We start from the raw sequence: 19,907 nt of genomic DNA on the forward strand, positions 1-19,907 counted from the left end.
ATATATATATATATATATATATATATATATATATATATATATATATTTTCCAGTAGGGCTTAGGGCAGCTGACAATATGTAAACTTCTGGTGACCCCATGAATTAATGATCTCTAAAATGTCTTGGACCTTGCTCAGGCCTCACAAACTGAGGGTTGTCTCTTTGGCAGTCTGCAGCATCCGTAAAGTTCTCCTCCGAGGTTCTTCAAGGTGCTACAGGACTCTTGCACTTTTTTGTTCCTGCACTCACTGCTCACAGGTAGTATCATAGACATAGACATAATCTTTATGTTTGCCACAAGTTCTCTCAGTTTGCTGTAGTGGTTAAGTGGGTGGACTCTTACCTGGGAGAACTGCATTTGATTCCCCACTCCTCCACTCACACCTGCTGGAATGGCCTTGGGTCAGCCAGAGCTCTAATAGAGAGCCAGTTTGGTGTAGTGGTGAAGTGTGCGAACTCTTATCTGGGAGAACCGGGTTTGATTCCCCACTCCTCCACTTGCACCTGCTGCCATGGCCTTGGGTCAGCCAGAGCTCTAACAGAGAGCCAGTTTGGTGCTCTCACAGCAGCTGCCCTTTCAAGGACAACCTCTGCCAGAGCTAAGAGTCCGCACACTTAACCACTACACCCAACTGGCTCTCATTAGGCATTGAATTAGGCATTCAACAAAGAAGCTCTTCCTTCTGTTTGCCCATCAACTTCGTGGGGTGCCCTCTTCCCCGTCTACACCAGTCTCTGTTTCCTGAACATCCTTACTGTGCAGGGGAGAGTAAAAGCAGGATATGGCGGAATCAGATGAGAACAGGTTGGGAGACGACACCGGAAAATGAAAATAGGGTGATGCGGAACTGCAAGTCTTTGCGGTGAAGGTTTCGCTCGAGGAAAAGGCAAGCCAGAGAGAGAAAGCAGACAGAGAGCTCCACCTAGTGGCCCTGCGGGGTTACTTCGTCTTCCTCGGTGACCACCGGCAGAGAGTGGAGAGGCCGGGAGTCGACTTGGCCAGAGAGAGTAGGAAGGCTTTCAGTGGAGCCTGGAAAGTGCAGAGAATCAGGTAAGGCAGTGAAGGAAAAGACAGCGCAACAAAGCCATAGCAGGAGTTCAGGAAATAAAGCAAAGCCTTTGTGGTTGTCAACCTCCAGGTAGTGACTGGAGATCTCCTGGGATTACAACTGATCTCAACAGGCACTCTGGAAGGTCTGCTTTATGGCATTATACCCCTTTGAAGTCCCTCCCCTCCCCAAACCGTGCCCTTAGAGAGCCACTCTGGTGTAGCGGTTAAGTGCACCGTCTCTTATCTGGGAGAACCAGGGTTTGATTCCCCACTCCTCCACTTGCACCTGGTGGAATGGCCTTGGGTCAGCCGTAGCTCTAATAGAGAGCCAGTTTGGTGTAGTGGTGAAGTGTGCGGACTCTTATCTGGGAGAACCAGGTTTGATTCCCCACTCCTCCTCTTGCACCTGCTGGAATGGCCTTGGGTCAGCCATAGCTCTAATAGAGAGCCAGTTTGGTGTAGTGGTTAAGTGCATGGACTCTTATCTGGGAGAACCAGGGTTTGATTCCCCCACTCCTCCTCTTGCACCTGCTGGAATGGCCTTGGGTCAGCCATAGCTCTAATAGAGAGCCACTTTGGTGTAGCGGTTAAGTGCACGGTCTCTTATCTGGGAGAACCAGGGTTTGATTCCCCACTCCTCCACTTGCACCTGCTGGAATGGCCTTGGGTCAGCCATAGCTCTAATAGAGAGCCAGTTTGGTGTAGTGGTTAAGTGCATGGACTCTTATCTGGGAGAACCAGGGTTTGATTCCCCCACTCCTCCACTTGCACCTGCTGCCATGGCCTTGGGTCAGCCACAGCTATAATAGAGAGCCAGATGGGTGTAGTGGTTAAGTGTGCGGACTCTTATCTGGGAGAACCGGGTTTGATTCCCCATTCCTTCACTTGCACCTGCTGCCATGGCCTTGGGTCAGCCACAGCTCAAATTGAGAGCCAGTTGGGTGTAGTGGTTAAGTGCACGGACTCTTATCTGGGAGGACCGGGTTTGATTCCCCCACTCCTCCTCTTGCACCTGCTGGAATGGCCTTGGGTCAGTCATAGCTCTGGCAGAGGTTGTCCTTGAAAGGGCAGCTGCTGTGAGAGCCCTCTCCAGCCCCACCAACTTCACAGGGTGTCTGTTATGGGGGAGGAAGGAGATTGTGAGCCGCACTGACACTCTTCGGAGTGGAGGGAGGGATATAAATCCAATATCTTCATCTACCTCACAGGGTGTCTGTTGTCGGGGAGGAAGGGAAAGGAGACTGTGAGCCGCTCTGAGACTCTGAGTAAAGGGCAGAATATAAATCCAATGCCTTCTTCTTCCCTCTTCATGCTCCAATCCCAAAATCCCGAGGCCTTTTCTAACAGGGACCTAGCAACCCTAATCGGTTGGCGTTGTAGGAAGCGCAGGTAAGAACATAAGAGAAGGCATGTTGGATCAGGCCAACATCCCATCCAGTCCAACACTCTGTGTCACACAGTGGCCAAAAAATCCAGGTGCCATCAGGAGGTCCACCAGTGGGGCCAGGACACTAGAAGCCCTCTCACTGTTGCCCCCCCCCAAGCACCAAGAATACAGAGCATCCCTGTCCCAGACATAAGAACATAAGAGAAGCCATGTTGGATCAGGCCAACAGCCCATCCAGTCCAACACTCTGTGTCACACAGGGGCCAAAAAACCAGGTGCCATCATGAGGTCCATCAGTGGGGCCAGGACACAAGAAGCCCTCCCACTGTTGCCTCTCCCCCAAGCACCAAGAACACAGAGCATCACTGCCCCAGAGAGAGTTCCGTCAATACCCTGTTGCTTATAGCCACTGAGGGACCACTGCTCCAGATGTTTATCCAATCCCCTCCTGAAGCTGTCCATGCTTGTAGCTTCCACCACTTCCTGTGGCAGTGAATTCCACGTGTTAATCACCCTTTGGGTGAAGAAGGACTTCCTTGTATCTGTTCTAACCTGACTGCTCAGCAATTTCATTGAATGCCCACGAGTTCTCATATTGTGAGAAAGGGAGAAAAGGACTTCTTTCTCTACTTTCTCCATCCCACGCATCATCTTGTCAACCTCTATCACGTCACCCTGCAATTGGCGTTGTCCAAGCTAAAGAGCCCCAAGCGTTTGAACCTTTTCGCGTAGGGAAATCTTCCGACCCTTTAATCATGCTAGTTCCCCTTTTCTGCACTTTTTCCAAGGATATAATCTTTTTGGGGGGGTGTTTTGATGCATTCTTCCGCTGATAGGAATTCCAATCTGAATGCGTTTCTCTGCTAACTCCAGAGCCCGGGGCCATTTCCACCAAGGCTCTGGCCCTGTGAAACGGCTTCCCTGAAGAGGTGAGTAGGGTCTCCTCCTTGGAGATCTTCAGGAGGTGCTTTTGCCAGGGTATAATATAGTGCAGGGGTGGCCAACGGTGGCTCTCCAGATGCTTTTTTGCCTACATCTCCCAGCAGCCCCAGCCGTTGGCCATGCTGGCTGGGGCTGATGGGAGTTGTAGGCAAAAAAAAAAACCATCTGGAGAGCTACCATCGGCCACCCCTGATATAGTGGGTTCTACGCACTGATGAGGCGAGGTGGAAGTGATAATCAGCTCTTTATTAAGTGCAGCAGCATGGTAGGTGGCTGCACTAACAAGACAGGTGAATGGGGCAGCAGGGTTACCTATATGTAACACTGGGTTCCCACGCTAGCATGTGATTGGGTCAGTCAGACCAGCAGGGGGCCTGTGATTGGAGCAGGGCAGTTTGGGTTTGGATCCTGCTGCCCATTGTTCCTAAGTCCTCTAGCTCAGTCCTTCAGGCCACAATGAGCCAGGCAGGAACACCCTTGGTCCCCCCCCCCCCCCTTGGCAAAGGGATTTGGGGTTTGCTATTTTTCTGGGATCCAAGATCCCTGCAGATGGTGACTGTAGCCATGAAATTAAAAGATGTTTGCTCCTTGGGAGGACAGCTGTGGCGACCCTGGGCAATGTCATAAAAAGTAGAGACATCACCCTGCAAACAAAATACACAAATCATAATGCCTCTGTATAAATCGATGGTGCGGTCTCATTTGGAGTACTGTGTGCAGTTCTGGTCACCGCACTTCAAAAAGGATATTATAGCATTGGAGAAAGTGCAGGAAAGGGCAACTAGAATGATTAAAGGATTGGAACACTTTCCCTATGAAGAAAGGTTGAAACGCTTGGGGCTCTTTAGCTTGGAGAAACATCGACTGCCGGGTGACATGATAGAGGTTTGCAAGATTATGCCTGGGATGGAGAAAGTAGAGAAAGAAGTCCTTTTCTCCCTTTCTCACAATACAAGAACTCATGGGCATTCAATGAAATTGCTGAGCAGTCGGGTTAGAATGGATAAAAAGTACTTCTTCACCCAAAGGGTGATTAACATGTGGAATTCACTGCCACAGGAGGTGGTGGCAGCTACAAGCATAGCCAGCTTCAAGAGGGGATTGGATAAAAATATGGAGCAGAGGTCCATCAGTGGCTATTAGCCACAGTGTATATATATATATGTGTGTGTGTGTGTATGTGTGTGTATATGTGTGTGTGTGTAAATATATATGTATATATATACTCTCTCTCTCTCTCTCTCGGCTTGGCTTCGCGAACGAAGATTTAACTATATATATACACACACACATATATTGACCACTGTGTGACACAGAGTGTTGGACTGGATGGGCCACTGGCCTAACATGGCTTCTCTTATGTTCTTATGTGACACAGAGTGTTGGACTGGAGGGGCCATTGGCCTGATCCAACATGGCTTCTCTTATGTTCTTACGTATAGTCAAAGCGATGGTATTCCCAATAGTCATGTATGGCTGTGAGAGCTGGACCATAAGGAAGGCCGAGCGCAGAAGAATAGATGCTTTCGAGCTGTGGTGCTGGAGAAGACTCTTGAGAGTCCCTTGGACTGCAAGAAGATCCAATCAGTCAGTCTGAAGGGAAATCAACCCAGACTATTCCCTGGAAGGTCAGATGCTGAAGCTGAAGCTCCAAGACTTTGGCCACCCAATGAGAAGGGAGCGCTCCCTGGAGAAGATCCTGATGCTGGGAAAGACAGAAGGCAAAAGAAGAAGGGGACGGCAAAAGATGAGCTGGCTGGACAGCGTTACTGATGTAACAAACACGAATTTGAGCAGACTTCGGAGGATGGTGGAAGACAGGAGGGCCTGGCGTGACTTTGTCCATGGGGTCACAAAGAGTCAGACTTGACTGTGCGACTGAACAACAACAAATTTTTCTGAAAAGAGCTTTCACTGAAAATGTTTTAAACTGTTTTTTTTTAAGCTGCCCTGAAACACAAGGAAAGACTCCAGATATAAATGCTTTTTGAAAAAACGAATAATAAATAACATGGCTGCCATGGAGTTTACTGGGAGAGGGTTGGGGTGGGGTGGGGGGGACACAGACTTGAGGTATCAACATTTAACATGCTGATACTTATTAGTGCATCGAAGATTCACCAGCAAGCTTCAAGGTTTAACGTCCGTAAAGAATCCATCGACGCCGAGTAATAGCAAAGTTTGAATCCGGTTTAGCATTCAAAAAATCTGTTCAGCTTTTTTTGAATTCTTGGAATGGTGCAAAACTCCTGCTGTCTTGACTTTGCTCAGAGAGTCCATGCTGTTAGCGCTGGGGGAGGCAGGGAATGTTAGAAAGAAACGGAGAGGTAGAAAAAGAATCCGGGTCCAAGCTGTGTTTTCTGGGTCTGAACACTGGCTCTCTTAGAGGCAGAAAAAGCGCAGAATGTATGAACTGATACAGCATCGAATCAGAATGTCGCCTGGTTCGTCCCGGGGAGGGACGGTGGCGCAGGGGAGGGAGGGTGGCTCAGTGGCAGAGCATCTGCTTGGGAAGCAGAAGGTCCCAGGTTCAATCCCTGGCATCTCCAAAAAAGGGTCCAGGCAAATAGGTGTGAAAAACCTCAGCTTGAGACCCTGGAGAGCCACTGCCAGTCTGAGAAGACAAGACTGACTTTGATGGACCCAGGGTCTGATTCAGTAGAAGGCAGCTTCATATGTTCATATGTCTGGCAGTATGACAGGTAGCTTATAGTTGAGTGGCACCTGAGAGACAAAGAAAACTTTGAGGGCATGAACCATCGAGAGTTAAAACTCCCTTTTGTCAGGTGCTGTCTAAGGGAGCGGGGAGCGTTGACTCTTGAAAGCTTATACCCCTCAAATCTTGTTTGGGTCTTCAGCTGTCAATACCCGCCCCCCGCCCAGCTCCTAGGCAGGGTTGGTAGCTCCCCCCCCCCTCCGCACAGCCAGAAGTAGGGGATGGAGGGGAGGATGGTTGCAAGATCCAGGTTGCAAAACACCTGGAGATTTGGGGATGGAGCCTGGGAAGGACAGTGGGACACGGAGCCTTAGAATCCACCCTCCAAAGCGGCCATTTTCTCCAGGGGAACTGTAGTCTGGAGATGAGCTGTAATCCCAGGAGACTCCCAGGCCCATCTGGATGCTAGCATCTCTAGTGGTGTTCTACAGTTTCGTAACCTGATGCCCCCAGATGTTCCTCTGTCAAATGTCTTCTTGAAGGAGAAGATCATAGGTTTATACCACATCCTTCTCTCTGAATCAGAGTCTCAGCGTCGCTTACAATCTCCTTTATCTTCCTCCCCCACAACGAACACTTTGTGAGGTAGGTGGGACTGAGAGAGCTCTCACAGCAGCTGCCCTTTCAAGGACAGTTCAGTGAGAGCTATGGCTAACCCAGGGCCATTCCAGTCATCTTCTTCTTTTTCTTCTTCTTCTAGTCTTCTTCAATCTTCTTCTTTTTCTAGTCTTCTTCTTCAGTCTTCTAGTTTTCTTCTTCTTCAGTCTTCTTCTTCTTCTAGTCTTCTTCAGTTTTCTTCTTCTAGTCTTCTTCAGTCTTTTTCTACAGTCTTCTTCTTCTTCTTCTTTAGTCTTCTTCTAGTTTTCTTCTTCTTCAGTCTTCTTCTTCTTCTAGTCTTCTTCAGTCTTCTTCAGTCTTTTTCTACAGTCTTCTTCTATTCTTCTTCTTCTTCTTCTTCAGTATTCTTCTAGTTTTCTTATTCAGTCTTCTTCTTCTTCCAGTTTTCTTCTGATGATGATGACGATCTGCCACTATATAGCTGCTTCAGACATTCAACCTAGCATATCAACCCAGCTATTCACTCTAATCATCTTTAGAGGCCCTGCTTTGGCTGCCCCACCCTTATGAGGCTAGGTGGGTTGCAACCCAAAGGAGGGTCTTCTTAGTCATGGCACCAAAAATCTGCAACTCCCCTCCCCCAGGATATTAGTCTGTCTCCCTCTATTGCAGTCTCCTGGCAGCAGGTGAAGGCTTCTTTTGTTTCATCTGGCATGCCCCCATGCATTGCTATTGGCTCTCTTCCCTGGTTCGATGCATTTTTAAGAATTACTTTACGATTTTAAAAGCTGAAATGTTAAACTGTGGAAACATTTTAATGTTTTTTTGTGAGCATCCCTTTGGGAACCCTGAATGTTTTACATTTTAAATAAAATGTTTTTAAAGGAAGAAAGAAAATAAAGGAAATGGGCTTTCAAAAGAGAGCACCAGTATGTGGTTGCCAAGTCCATGCTGAGAAATTAAGAACATCAGAAGAGCCCTGTTGAAGCACACCAGTGAGGGTCCATCTAGCCCAGCATCCTGCCACACACAGGGGCCAACCAGTTCCTCCGGAGGGCCAACAACAGGGCAGAGAGGCTGAGGCATTCCCCTGAGAAGAACCTCAGAAGAGCCCTGCTGGATCAGACCAGGGAGGGTCCATCTATTCCAGCCTCCTGTTTCACATGGTGGCCACCCAGTTCCTCTGCAGGGCCAACAACAGGGCAGAGAGGCCGAGGCCTTCCCCTGAGAAGAACCTCAGAAGAGCCTTGCTGGATCAGACCAGGGAGGGTCCATCTAGTCCAGCTTCCTGTCTCACACAGTGGCTAGCCAGATCCTCTGGAGGGCCCACAACAGGGCAGAGAGGCCGAGGCCTTCCCCTGAGAAGAACCTCAGAAGAGCCTTGCTGGATCAGACCAGGGAGGGTCCATCTAGTCCAGCTTCCTGTCTCACACAGGGGCCAACCAGTTCCTCTGAAGGGCCAACAACAGGGCAGAGAGGTTGAGGCCTTCCCCTGAGAAGAATCTCAGAAGAGCCCTGCTGGATCAGACCAGAGAGGGTCCATATGGTCCAGCTTCCTGTCTCACACAGTGGCCAACCAATTCCACTGGAGGGCCAAAAACAGGGCAGAGAGGCTGAGACCTTCCTCTGAGAAGAACCTCAGAAGAGCCCTGCTGGGTCAGACCAGTGAGGGTGCATCTAGTCCAACCTCCTGTCTCACACAGTGGTCAGCCAGTTCCTCTGGAGGGCCAATAACAAGACAGAGAGGCCGAGGACTTCCCCTGAGAAGAACCTCAGAAGAGCCCTGCTGGATCAGACCAGGGAAGGTCCATCTAAGTCCAGCATCTTCCTGACTAACACAGTGACCAACCAGGTCCTCTGGATGGCCAGCAACATGGCAGAGAGGCCGAGGCCTTCCCTGATGTTGCCTCCTGGCTTGGGGATTCAGAGGTTTAATGCCCCTGAATGTGGAGGTTCCCCTCAGTAACAATGCCTAGTAACCATTGATAGACTTCTCCTCCATGAATCTATCAAATTTCCTTTTAAAGCTGTTTATTCGTGTGGCCATCGCTACCTCCTCTGGCAGCTAATTCCACATTTTAAATCACTCTCTGTGTAAAGTAGTATTTCCTGGAGATTTGGAAGGGGGGTGAGGGCTGGAGATAGCAGGCCTGAGGGAGCAGGAGAGACCTCCACTGGGGACACAGTCTACCCTCCAAAGCAGCCATGTCCTCCAGGGGAAATCATCACTGTAATCTGGACATAAATTGTAACTCTGGGAGATCTCTAGACCCCACCTGAAGCCTGGCAATCCAAATCTGGGACCATGCTTTATATGCACAAAAAAAAAAAAAAAAAACAGAAAGGGGAAAATACCTCCCGGGATGTCTGTCAGCTCATTGAGTGGTGGCACCGTGTCCAGCTTGTCGGCGTACATTTTGGCGGCTTTCCTTTTGGCGTACCGCGCCTCGATCTCCTTCTTGGTCCTCGGGATGCGGCATTTGAAGATACAGCACAGGGTAATGACTGAGGAGAAAGCAAAAAGGAGAGAGGGAGGGAGAAAACACCATCAAACGACACGTCCTTGAAACGTGAGAAAGTGAAGTGTTTGTGAGTTTCCTCCATTGTGCAGGGGGTTGGACTAGATGACCCTAGAGGTCCCTTCCAACTCTGCGATTCTAGGATTCTATTAACTGGGGAGGCCCTGTCTCAGAAAATGCAACTGGGAATTTTGAAAAACGGAAGCTGCCACATCTAGAGTCGAGAACTCTTCTGACACAGAGTTGCCCACTCTGACAGGCAGCAGTTCTTGGGAAGAAGAAGAAGATATTGGATTTATATCCTGCCCTCCACTCTGAAGAGACTCAGAGCGGCTCACAATCTCCTTTCCCTTCCTCCCCCACAACAGACACCCTGTGAGGTAGATGAAGATATTGGATTTATATCCCGCCCTCCACTCCAAAGAGTCTCAGAGCGGCTCACAATCTCCTTTCCCTTCCTCCCCCACAACAGACACCCTGTGAGGTAGATGAAGATATTGGATTTATATCCTGCCCTCCACTCCGAAGAGTCTCAGAGCGGCTCACAATCTCCTTTACCTTCCTCCCCCATAACAGACACCCTGTGAGGTAGATGAAGATACTGGATTTATATCCTGCCCTCCACTCCGAAGAGTCTCAGAGCGGCTCACAATCTCCTTTACCTTCCTCCCCCACAACAGACACCCTGTGAGGTAGATGAAGATATTGGATTTATATCCCACCCTCCACTCCGAAGAGTCTCAGAGCGGCTCACAATCTCCTTTACCTTCCTCCCCCACAACAGACACCCTGTGAGGTAGATGAAGATATTGGATTTATATCCCGCCCTCCACTCCAAAGAGTCTCAGAGCGGCCCACAATCTCCTTTACCTTCCTCCCCCACAACAGACACCCTGTGAGGTAGATGAAGATATTGGATTTATATCCCACCCTCCACTCCGAAGAGTCTCAGAGCATCTCACAATCTCCTTTACCTTCCTCCCCCACAACAGACACCCTGTGAGGTAGATGAAGATATTGGATTTATATCCCGCCCTCCACTCCGAAGAGTCTCAGAGCAGCCCACAATCTCCTTTATCTTGAGAGACTAAGATTCCATCCAATCTTGAGTAAGTTCCATGCACGGCAGAGTAAAAAGAATACACATCATCATTAGGAAACATTTCCATCCATAATTCTAGCAGACTAAATTTCCCGCACACTCTTTTAAATTTCTCTGCCTTTCTTTTTTTAACATTGCCTTTCCCCTGCAAGTTAATATTAAAATCCCCCCCTATTATTTTAGTATAGGGTGAAAATTTTTCAAACTTCTGCAAAAATCTATACAATACATTCAACTGATGCACATTAGGGAGGTACAAAGAAGCTATGGCTGACCCAAGGCCATTCCAGCAGGTGCAAGTGGAGGAGTGGGGAATCAAACCCGGTTCTCTCAGATAAGAGTCCGCACACTTAACCACTACACCAAACTGGCTCTCCCTGCTATTTGGATTGTATTATTGAATATAATACTGTAGAATTTTTGGAATTTTCTATATAAGAGGATTCTCCGATGTAACATTGTGAGATGAGTGATTCTCTGACAGTGTATTATATAACAGCGCTTTTCCTTGTATCGTGCGCATTGCCGGTGGGTGAAACAAGTTCGGGGTTTTTCTTGTACCTGCATTGAACAGATTTCCTTGCTTGAAATGACCAAATTTGAGCTTTGGAAAAGAAAAGAAAAATTAAAGCTTAAGAGGCAGCTGGGAGCTTATTAAAAATTGAGCTCGATTGGTCATAAGTCATTCCCAGAATAGCGGCAGATAAAAATGTCATGCAAAAGGACCTTTCGCGCTATGGACTTGGGACTGGCGGTGACTCATTCAAAGTCAACCCCTCTTCCTTTCCAAGGAAGCTGCTGCAGATGGGGGTCCATACATTCCCCCTTCTTGCTAGGATTGCCAACCCCAAGTTGACAACCTGACCTATACCATAGCAGGCAACCCACTGTCAAACTTTGGAGCAGCTTGGAACTGATCAGAGAAAAGCAGTAGACAAGTGCTTCTTTAAGACCAACTAAGTTGTATTCCAAAAGTAAGCTTATGGATGCTCTTAAGCAGACTTCATCAGACAAAATGAGAAGGGCAAGCTGCAATTCTTAATATAAGTGGGCAGTGAGTTGGTATGTGGAATCATGGGAATGTTTTTAGCAAAATAAAAGAATCACAAATTGGGATCTGTGTTTAAGAACATAAGAGAAGCCATGTTGGATCAGGTCAGTGGCCCATCCAGTCCAACACTCTGTGTCATATAAGAACATAAGAGAGGCCCTGTGGGATCAGGCCAATAGCCCCTCCAGTCCAACATTCTGTGTCACATAAGAACATAAGAGAAGCCCTGTTGGATCAGGCCAGTGGCCCATCCAGTCCAACACTCTGTGTCACATAAGAAACTAAGAGAAGCCATGTTGGATCAGGCCAGTGGCCAATCCAGTCCAACACTCTATGTTACATAAGAACATAATAGAAGCCATGTTGGATCAGGCCAGTGGCCCACCCAGTCCAACACTCTGTGTCACATAAGAACATAAGAGAAGCCCTGTTGGATCAGGCCAGTGGCCCATCCAGTCCAACACTCTGTGTCACATAAGAACATAAGGGAAGCCATGTTGGATCAGGCCAGTGGCCCATCCAGTCCAACACTCTGTGTCACATAAGAACATAAGAGAAGCCATGTTGGATCAGGCCAATAGCCCATCCAGTCGAACACTCTGTATCACATAAGAACATAAGAGAAGCCCTGTTAAATCAGGCCAATGGCCCATCCAGTCCAACACTCTGTGTCACATAAGAACATAAGAGAGGCCCTGTGGGATCAGGCCAATGGCCCATCCAGTCCAGCACTCTGTGTCACATAAGAACATAAGAGAAGCCATGTTGGATCAGGCCAATGGCCCATCCAGTTCAACACTGTGTCACATAAGAACATAAGAGAAGCCCTGTTGGATCAGGCTATTGGCCCATCCAGTCCAACATTCTGTGTCACATAAGAACATAAGAGAAGCCATGTTGGATCAGGCCAGTGGCCCATCCAGTCCAACACTCTCTGTCACATAAGAACATAAGAGAAGTCCTGTTGAATCAGGCCAATGGCCCATCCAGTCCAACACTCTGCGTCACATAAGAAGATAAGAGAAGCCATGTTGGATCAGGCCAATGGCCCATCCAGTGCAACACTCTGTGTCACATAAGAACATAAGAGAAGAAATGTTGGATCAGGCCAATGGCCCATCCAGTTCAACACTGTGTCACATAAGAACATAAGAGAAGCCCTGTTGGATCAGGCCATTTTCCCATCCAGTCCAATACTCTGTGTCACATAAGAACATAAGAGAAGCCATGTTGGATTAGGCCAATGGCCCCACCAGTCTAACACTCTGTGTCACATAAGAACATAAGAGAAGCTATGTTGGATCAGGCCAATGGCCCATCCAGTCGAACACTGTGTATCACATAAGAACATAAGAGAAGCCCTGTTGGATAAGGCCAGTGGCCCATCCAGTCCAACACTCTGTGTCACATAAGAATATAAGAGAAGCCATGTTGGATTAGGCCAGTGGCCCATCCAGTCCAACACTCTGTGTCACAGAGGAACAGAAGAGAAGCCATGTTGGATCAGGCCAATGGCCCATCCATTCCAACACTCTGTGTCACACAGTGGCCAAATATATATATAAACACATATATACACACACATATATATACACACTGTGGCTAATAGCCGCTGATGGACCTCTGCTCCATATTTTTATCCAATCCCTTCTTGAAGCTGTTTATGCTTGTAGCCACCACCACCTCCTGTGGCAGTGAATTCCACATGTTAATCACCCTTTGGGTGAAGTTCTTCCTTTCATCCGTTTTAACTGGACTGCTCAGCAATTTCATCGAATGCCCGCAGGTCCTTGTATTGTGAGAAAGGGAGACAAGTCCTTCTTTTTCTACCTTCTCCATCTCATGCATAATCTTGTCAACTCTTATCATGTCACCCCTCAGTCTACGTTTCTCCAAGCTAAAGATCCGCAAGCGTTTCTTCATAGGGAAAGTGTTCCAACCCTTTAATCATTCTAGTTGCCCTTTTCTGGGATTAAGACTGATCTCCAGTCTCCCTGGAGAAAATAGCCACTTTGGAAGGTGAGCTCTTGGGCATTGGACCGCACTCAAGTCACTCCCCTCTTCAATCCCCTCCCTCCTTTAATTCCACCCCCAAAATCTCCGGGTATTTCTCAACCCACAGCCGGTAACTCTAAGAACAAGGCGAGGCTTCTGACTCACTGGAGAAGTCGACAGTCTGGTCTTGTCTTGTCCAATTAGCGTTTTTCTGCTCAAAGGTCATATTAACATCAGGGCCGATTTCCCAGACCGTTTCGTTTCTTTCTCCCATTCGCCGGCTCCACTGAAAGGACCACCCTGGAGCTGTTCCCCTTTCCCCGACTGCGTGCCTTTGCACAGTAGCAGGCAAAACATCTGGCTGGATTTACAGTCCAAAACTGTAATGCTTATTTTATGGTGTAAATCTCCCCCCCACACACACACACTCGAATGCCCGAGAGAAGCTGAGAAATAAAAGCCAGAATGCTGTAAATGGTGCATCCCGGGTGGAATTAATTGTCCGTGCAATTTTGGTCTTGCAGATTTTAAGTGCCCATGACAGAAAATGCCGCTTTCTCGGAAGTGTATTTGTTCTGGCTGCGAACTTGATGCCCGGCAAGGTTTCTTGCTCTATGGTAAAGCTTGCAAGGATGTAAAAAGAGGCCTACTGGATCGGACCGAGGGACAATGGGTAGAGATGCCAGCCTCCAGGTGGGACCCGAGGATCCCCTGGAATTAGTTTATCTCCGGAGAGCCGGTTTGGTGTAGTGGTTAAGTGTGCGGACTCTTATCTGGGAGAACCGGGTTTGATTCCCCACTCCTCCACTTGCACCTGCTGGAATGGCCTTGGGTCAACCATAGCTCTCGCAGGAGTTGTCCTTGAAAGGGCAGCTGCTGTGAGAGTCCTCTGCAGCCCCACCCACCTCACAAGGTGACTGTTGTGGAGGAGGAAGGGAAAGGAGATTGTGAGCCGCTCTGAGACTCTTTGGAGTGGAGGGCGGGATATAAATCCAATATCTTCATCTACCTCACAGGGTGTCTGTTGTGGGGGAGGAAGGTAAAGGAGATTGTCAGCCGCTCTGAGACTCTTCGGAGTGGAGGGCGGGATATAAATCCAATATCTTCATCTACCTCACAGGGTGTCTGTTGTGGGGGAGGAAGGGAAAGGAGATTGTGAGCCGCTCTGAGACTCTTCGGAGTGGAGGGCAGGATATAAATCCAATATCTTCATCTACCTCACAGGGTTGTCTGTTGTGGGGGAGGAAGATAAAGGAGATTGTGAGCCCCTCTGAGACTCTTCAGAGTGGAGGGCGGGATATAAATCCAATATCTTCATCTACCTCACAGGGTGACTGTTGTGGGGGAGGAAGGGAAAGGAGATTGTGAGCCGCTCTGAGACTCTTTGGAGTGGAGGGCGGGATATAAATCCAATATCTTCATCTACCTCACAGGGTGTCTGTTGTGGGGGAGGAAGGTAAAGGAGATTGTGAGCCGCTCTGAGACTCTTCGGAGTGGAGGGCGGGATATAAATCCAATATCTTCATCTACCTCACAGGGTGTCTGTTGTGGGGGAGGAAGGGAAAGGAGATTGTGAGCCGCTCTGAGACTCTTCGGAGTGGAGGGCGGGATATAAATCCAATATCTTCATCTACCTCACAGGGTGTCTGTTGTGGGGGAGGAAGGTAAAGGAGATTGTGAGCCGCTCTGAGACTCTTCGGAGTGGAGGGCGGGATATAAATCCAATATCTTCATCTACCTCACAGGGTGTCTGTTGTGGGGGAGGAAGGGAAAGGAGATTGTGAGCCGCTCTGAGACTCTTCGGAGTGGAGGGCGGGATATAAATCCAATATCTTCTTCATCTTCTTCTTCTTCCAGACTACAGAGATCAGCTCCCCTGGGGGAAATGGATGCTTTGGAGGGGGGGGGGGGCTCTGTGGCACTGTCTTCCCCATGCTCCATCCCCAAATCTCCCAATATTTCCCAACCCAGAGCTGGAAAGGGAACTGATCTACACCTGGGGCCCTGATGATCTATGGCTGGAGATCAGTTCTAATTCTCGGAGACTAGGAATCCTACAAAAATGGGAGATGAAGGGTACAGTATAAAAACCAGCCCTCCTGTAAACAGCCCAGGCAATAAAAGCAGACAAACCTAATACATTTTGAAAGAACAGCAGCAAGATAAAAGCAGAACTGAGAGAGAATCGTGTGATGTCTTTGCAAATATGTAATCAAAATGGGAAACATAAAGCCAGCCTCTCTTGAAACTCAACAGGCCCGGCCAGGCAAATAGGCTCGGGCAGGAGTTTTTGAGGTAGTAAAAGGTAGTCCCCTGTGCAAGCACCAGTCGTTTTCGACTCTGGGGTGACGTATTACGACGAATGAATTAAAGTTTCAAAATCGGGAAAGTCACCTGGCTTTGATGGTTCCCTGCTGAACTGCTAAAGAAGATGATGAAGAAGAAGATATTGGATTTATATCCCGACCTCCACTCCAAAGAGTTTCAGAGCGGCCCACAATCTCCTTTACCTTCCCCCACCACACACATCAGACACCCTGGGAGGTAGATGAAGATATTGGATTTATATCCCGCCCTCCACTCCGAAGAGCCTCAGAGCGGCTCACAATCCCCTTTACCTTCCTCTCCCAACACAGACACCCTGTGAGGTAGATGAAGATATTGGATTTATATCCCGCCCTCCACTCTGAATAGTCTCAGAGCAGCCCGCAATCTCCTTTATCTTCCTCCCCCCACAACAGACACCCTGTGAGGTAGATGAAGATATTGGATTTATATCCCGCCCTCCACTCTGAAGAGTCTCAGAGCAGCCCACAATCTCCTTTATCTTCCTCCCCCCACAACAGACACCCTGTGAGGTAGATGAAGATATTGGATTTATATCCCGCCCTCCACTCTGAAGAGTCTCAGAGCAGCCCACAATCTCCTTTATCTTCCTCCCCCCCACAACAGACACCCTGTGAGGTAGATGAAGATATTGGATTTATATCCCGCCCTCCACTCTGAAGAGTCTCAGAGGGGCTCACAATCTCCTTTATCTTCCTCCCCCACAACAGACAACCCTGTGAGGTAGATGAAGATATTGGATTTATATCCTGCCCTCCACTCCGAAGAGTCTCAGAGCGGCTCACAATCTCCTTTACCTTCCTCCCCCACAACAGACACCCTGTGAGGTAGATGAAGATATTGGATTTATATCCTGCCCTCCACTCTGAAGAGTCTCAGAGCGGCTCACAATCTCCTTTATCTTCCTCCCCCACAACAGACAAACTGTGAGGTAGATGAAGATATTGGATTTATATCCCGCCTTCCACCCCGAAGAGTCTCAGAGCGGCTCACAATCTCCTTTACCTTCCTCCCCCACAACAGACACCCTGCGAGGTAGATGAAGATATTGGATTTATATCCTGCCCTCCACTCTAAAGAGTCTCAGAGCGGCTCACAATCTCCTTTATCTTCCTCCCCCACAACAGACAACCCTGTGAGGTAGATGAAGATATTGGATTTATATCCCGCCCTCCACTCTGAAGAGTCTCAGAGCGGCTCACAATCTCCTTTATCTTCCTCCCCCACAACAGACAACCCTGTGAGGTGGATGAGGCTGGAGAGGGCTCTCACAGCAGCTGCCCTTTCAAGGGCAACCTCTGCCAGAGCTATGGCTGACCCAAGGCCATTCCAGCAGCTGCAAGTGGAGGAGTGGGGAATCCAACCCAGTTCTCCCAGATAAGAGTCCGCACACTTAACCACTGCACCAAACTGGCTCTCCTCTCCAAAGATGGCCCTGGACTGGTGGACTCAAATGCTCACACCTTTATTCACATTGGTAAATCATGATAGATATTTGGAATATATCGCTGATGACTCGTGAGTCATCCAAGCAGACAGCCGTGTGGGTGTGAAGAAGTAGAACAAAATAGGAGTCAAGTTTCACCTTTAAGACCAACTTAGTTTCATTCAGAATGTAAGCTTTCTCGTGCAATGGCTCAGAATGTAAAATGAGTCATGCGCTTTTCAGTGTGCAAGTAGACAAAGATGCAGCCCGCTGGAATAAGAATCTTTTGATTCTCAGCGCTGGCCAAATCTTCTGCTGAAAGCCAATTCATTCTTTTTTTAAAAAAAAAAAAATAGTATGATTTATGCTTTTTTTAGAACTCTTGAAAGAAGCTGAAAAGCAATCTTCAGCTTTCGAGGGAAGGAGAGGAAAGAAAAAGAAAAAAAATCTATATAAAGTTGATACGGTACAAAGAACGATATGAAAAAGTGCTTGCAAAGATGGCAGCGTATATTTCACCTTCCTTCATACTCCGAAGGCGTATCGATCGCTCTAGAACTTTCCACTCCTGACGTTTCCAGTTCTATATTCTGTGGGATTCGCCATAATAGCAATGTTCTGTTTCCTCACTGCCATTTTTTTTTTTTTAAGAAGAGGGTTTCACTAAAAAGACAGCATGCATTAATAGCCACTAAAAAGACCTACTAAATGAACTATGAGAAAATAAAACTTCACACACCTGAGTTTTCAGGCTCTAAGTGACCCCAAAGGGTTCTCATATAACAACACAATTGTTAAAGGTCACGCCCAAGGGATCTCTGCAGTACCACCATTACTGCTAGTCATCAGATCACTCAAGGAGGGAATTGAGTGGATTACTCTATTTAGATTTCCCTTTGAAGATAAGATGTTGTATTAGTATCCCGCCCTCCGCTCCAAATCTCAGAGTCTCAGAGCAGTTTACAATCTCCTTTATCTTCTTCCTCCACAACAGGCACACTGTGAGGTAGGTGGGGCTGAGAGAGCTCTCCCAGAAGCTGCCCTTTCAAGGACAACTCCTATGATAGCTGTGGCTGACTCAAGGCCGTTCCAGCAGTTGCAAGTGGAGGAGTGGGGAATCAAACCCGGTTCTCCCAGATAAGAGTCTGCACACTTCACCACTGTGGCTGACCCAAGGCCATTCCAGCAGCTGCAAGTGAAGGAGTGGGGAATCAAACCCGGTTCTCCCAGATAAGAGTCCACACACTTCACCATTATGGCTGACCCAAGGCCATTCCAGCAGCTGCAAGTGGAGGAGTGGGGAATCAAACCTGGTTCTCCCAGATAAGAGTTGGCTCACTTAACCACTATAGCTGACCCAAGGCCATTCCAGCAGCTGCAAGTGGAGGAGTGGGGAATCAAACCTGGTTCTCCCAGATAAGAGCCCGTGCACTTAACCACTACACTAAACTGGCTTTTTGGATATACTCCTTCTTGCCTTGCTCAGAAGAGAAATACTTAGGCAAAGTAAAGAGGAGCACTCCCCACGCAAACTTCCCTAGGGTACAAATAAATCAGTCTGGCCAAAAGGAGATTAAGGTGCCTGGAGACAGTCTGGGGATGGAATGAGGGCAAATAAACTGAAGTTTAAGCTCTAAAAGGAGGAGGAGGAGGAGGATTTTCTGAGTACCCACAGGGCTCTCAAAGCAAGAGACGTTCAGAGGTGGTCAGTCATTGCCTGCCTCTGTGTAGTGAACCTGGACTCTCTTGGTGGTCTCCCATCCAAATACTAACGGGGGCAGAAGATGTTTCAGCGGTGGTTGGTTGTTATGCATTGGAACTGAAACATAGTTGCCTTAGGGGCAACCAGTGAGGAGTGAGTTTGAGACTCCATGACAATAGCCATCCGGATTCTGGGTGGAGGCCAAAGTGCGTCTATAGTTATGTTTGTTGGGTTTAGAGGTGAGGTCATTTGCATGCTTATAATTGTCATGCTGGGAATTATTAGGAAGGGAACTGAAAACAAATCAACCAGTATCATAATGCCCCTGTATAAATCGATGGTGCGGTCTCATTTGGAGTACTGTGTGCAGTTCTGGTCGCTGCACCTCAAAAAGGATATTCCAGCATTGGGAAAAGTGCAGAAAAGGGCAACTGGAATGATTAAAGGGCTGGAACACTTTCCCTATGAAGAAAGGTTGAAACGCTTGGGAGTCGGGATTCTTTAGCTTGAAGAAACGTCGACTGCGGGGTGACATGATAGAGGTTTACAAGATAATGCATGGGATGGAGAAAGTAGAGAAAGAAGCACTTTTCTCCCTTTCTCACAATACAAGAACTCGTGGACTCTCAATGAAATTGCTGAGCAGTCAGGTTAAAACGGATAAAAGGAAGTCCTTCTTCACCCAAAGGGTGATTCACATGTGGAATTCACTGCCACAGGAGGTGGTGGCGGCTACAAGCATAGCCAGCTTCAAGAGGGGATAGGATAAAAATATGGAGCAGAGGTCCATCAGTGGCTATTAGCCATAGTATATATATATGTGTGTGTGTGTGTGTACGGTGACAGTAACTTTTCCAGGCCCTGCAGCAATTCTGACCGGCCAGCCAGGCCCCAGGGAGGCTGCCGCACAGTACATCTGGGCCCTGCAATTCCTGCCTGGCCCTGGGGAGGCTGCTAAACAGAGCGGCTGGGCCCCACGATCCTTGCTGGCCAGCCAGGCCCCAGGGAGGCTGCCACGTGGCTCAGTTCAGCCCAGCAATCCTCAAGGGCCTCACCAAGTGACCTCGAGGGCTGTATACGGCCCTCGGGACAGGGGTCCCCCACCCCTGCCC

General features: G+C 48.3%; 1 protein-coding gene across 1 annotated transcript in view; it reads right to left on the bottom strand.

Annotated features, from left to right (window-relative positions):
- Positions 1-923: 923 nt before the first annotated feature.
- The window catches only part of TMIE (transmembrane inner ear), a 32,364-nt gene continuing 13,380 nt past the window's right edge, over positions 924-19,907 (bottom strand). Inside the window, exons 3-4 of the mRNA XM_060248269.1 lie at positions 9,010-9,159; positions 924-1,030 (exon numbers count right to left, since the gene is read on the bottom strand). Coding sequence (XP_060104252.1) covers positions 924-1,030; positions 9,010-9,159 — 257 coding nt within the window. The remainder of the gene's footprint in view (positions 1,031-9,009; positions 9,160-19,907) is intronic.

Source organism: Heteronotia binoei, chromosome 10 (assembly GCF_032191835.1).
Source record: "Heteronotia binoei isolate CCM8104 ecotype False Entrance Well chromosome 10, APGP_CSIRO_Hbin_v1, whole genome shotgun sequence".
NCBI lineage: Eukaryota > Metazoa > Chordata > Lepidosauria > Squamata > Gekkonidae > Heteronotia > Heteronotia binoei.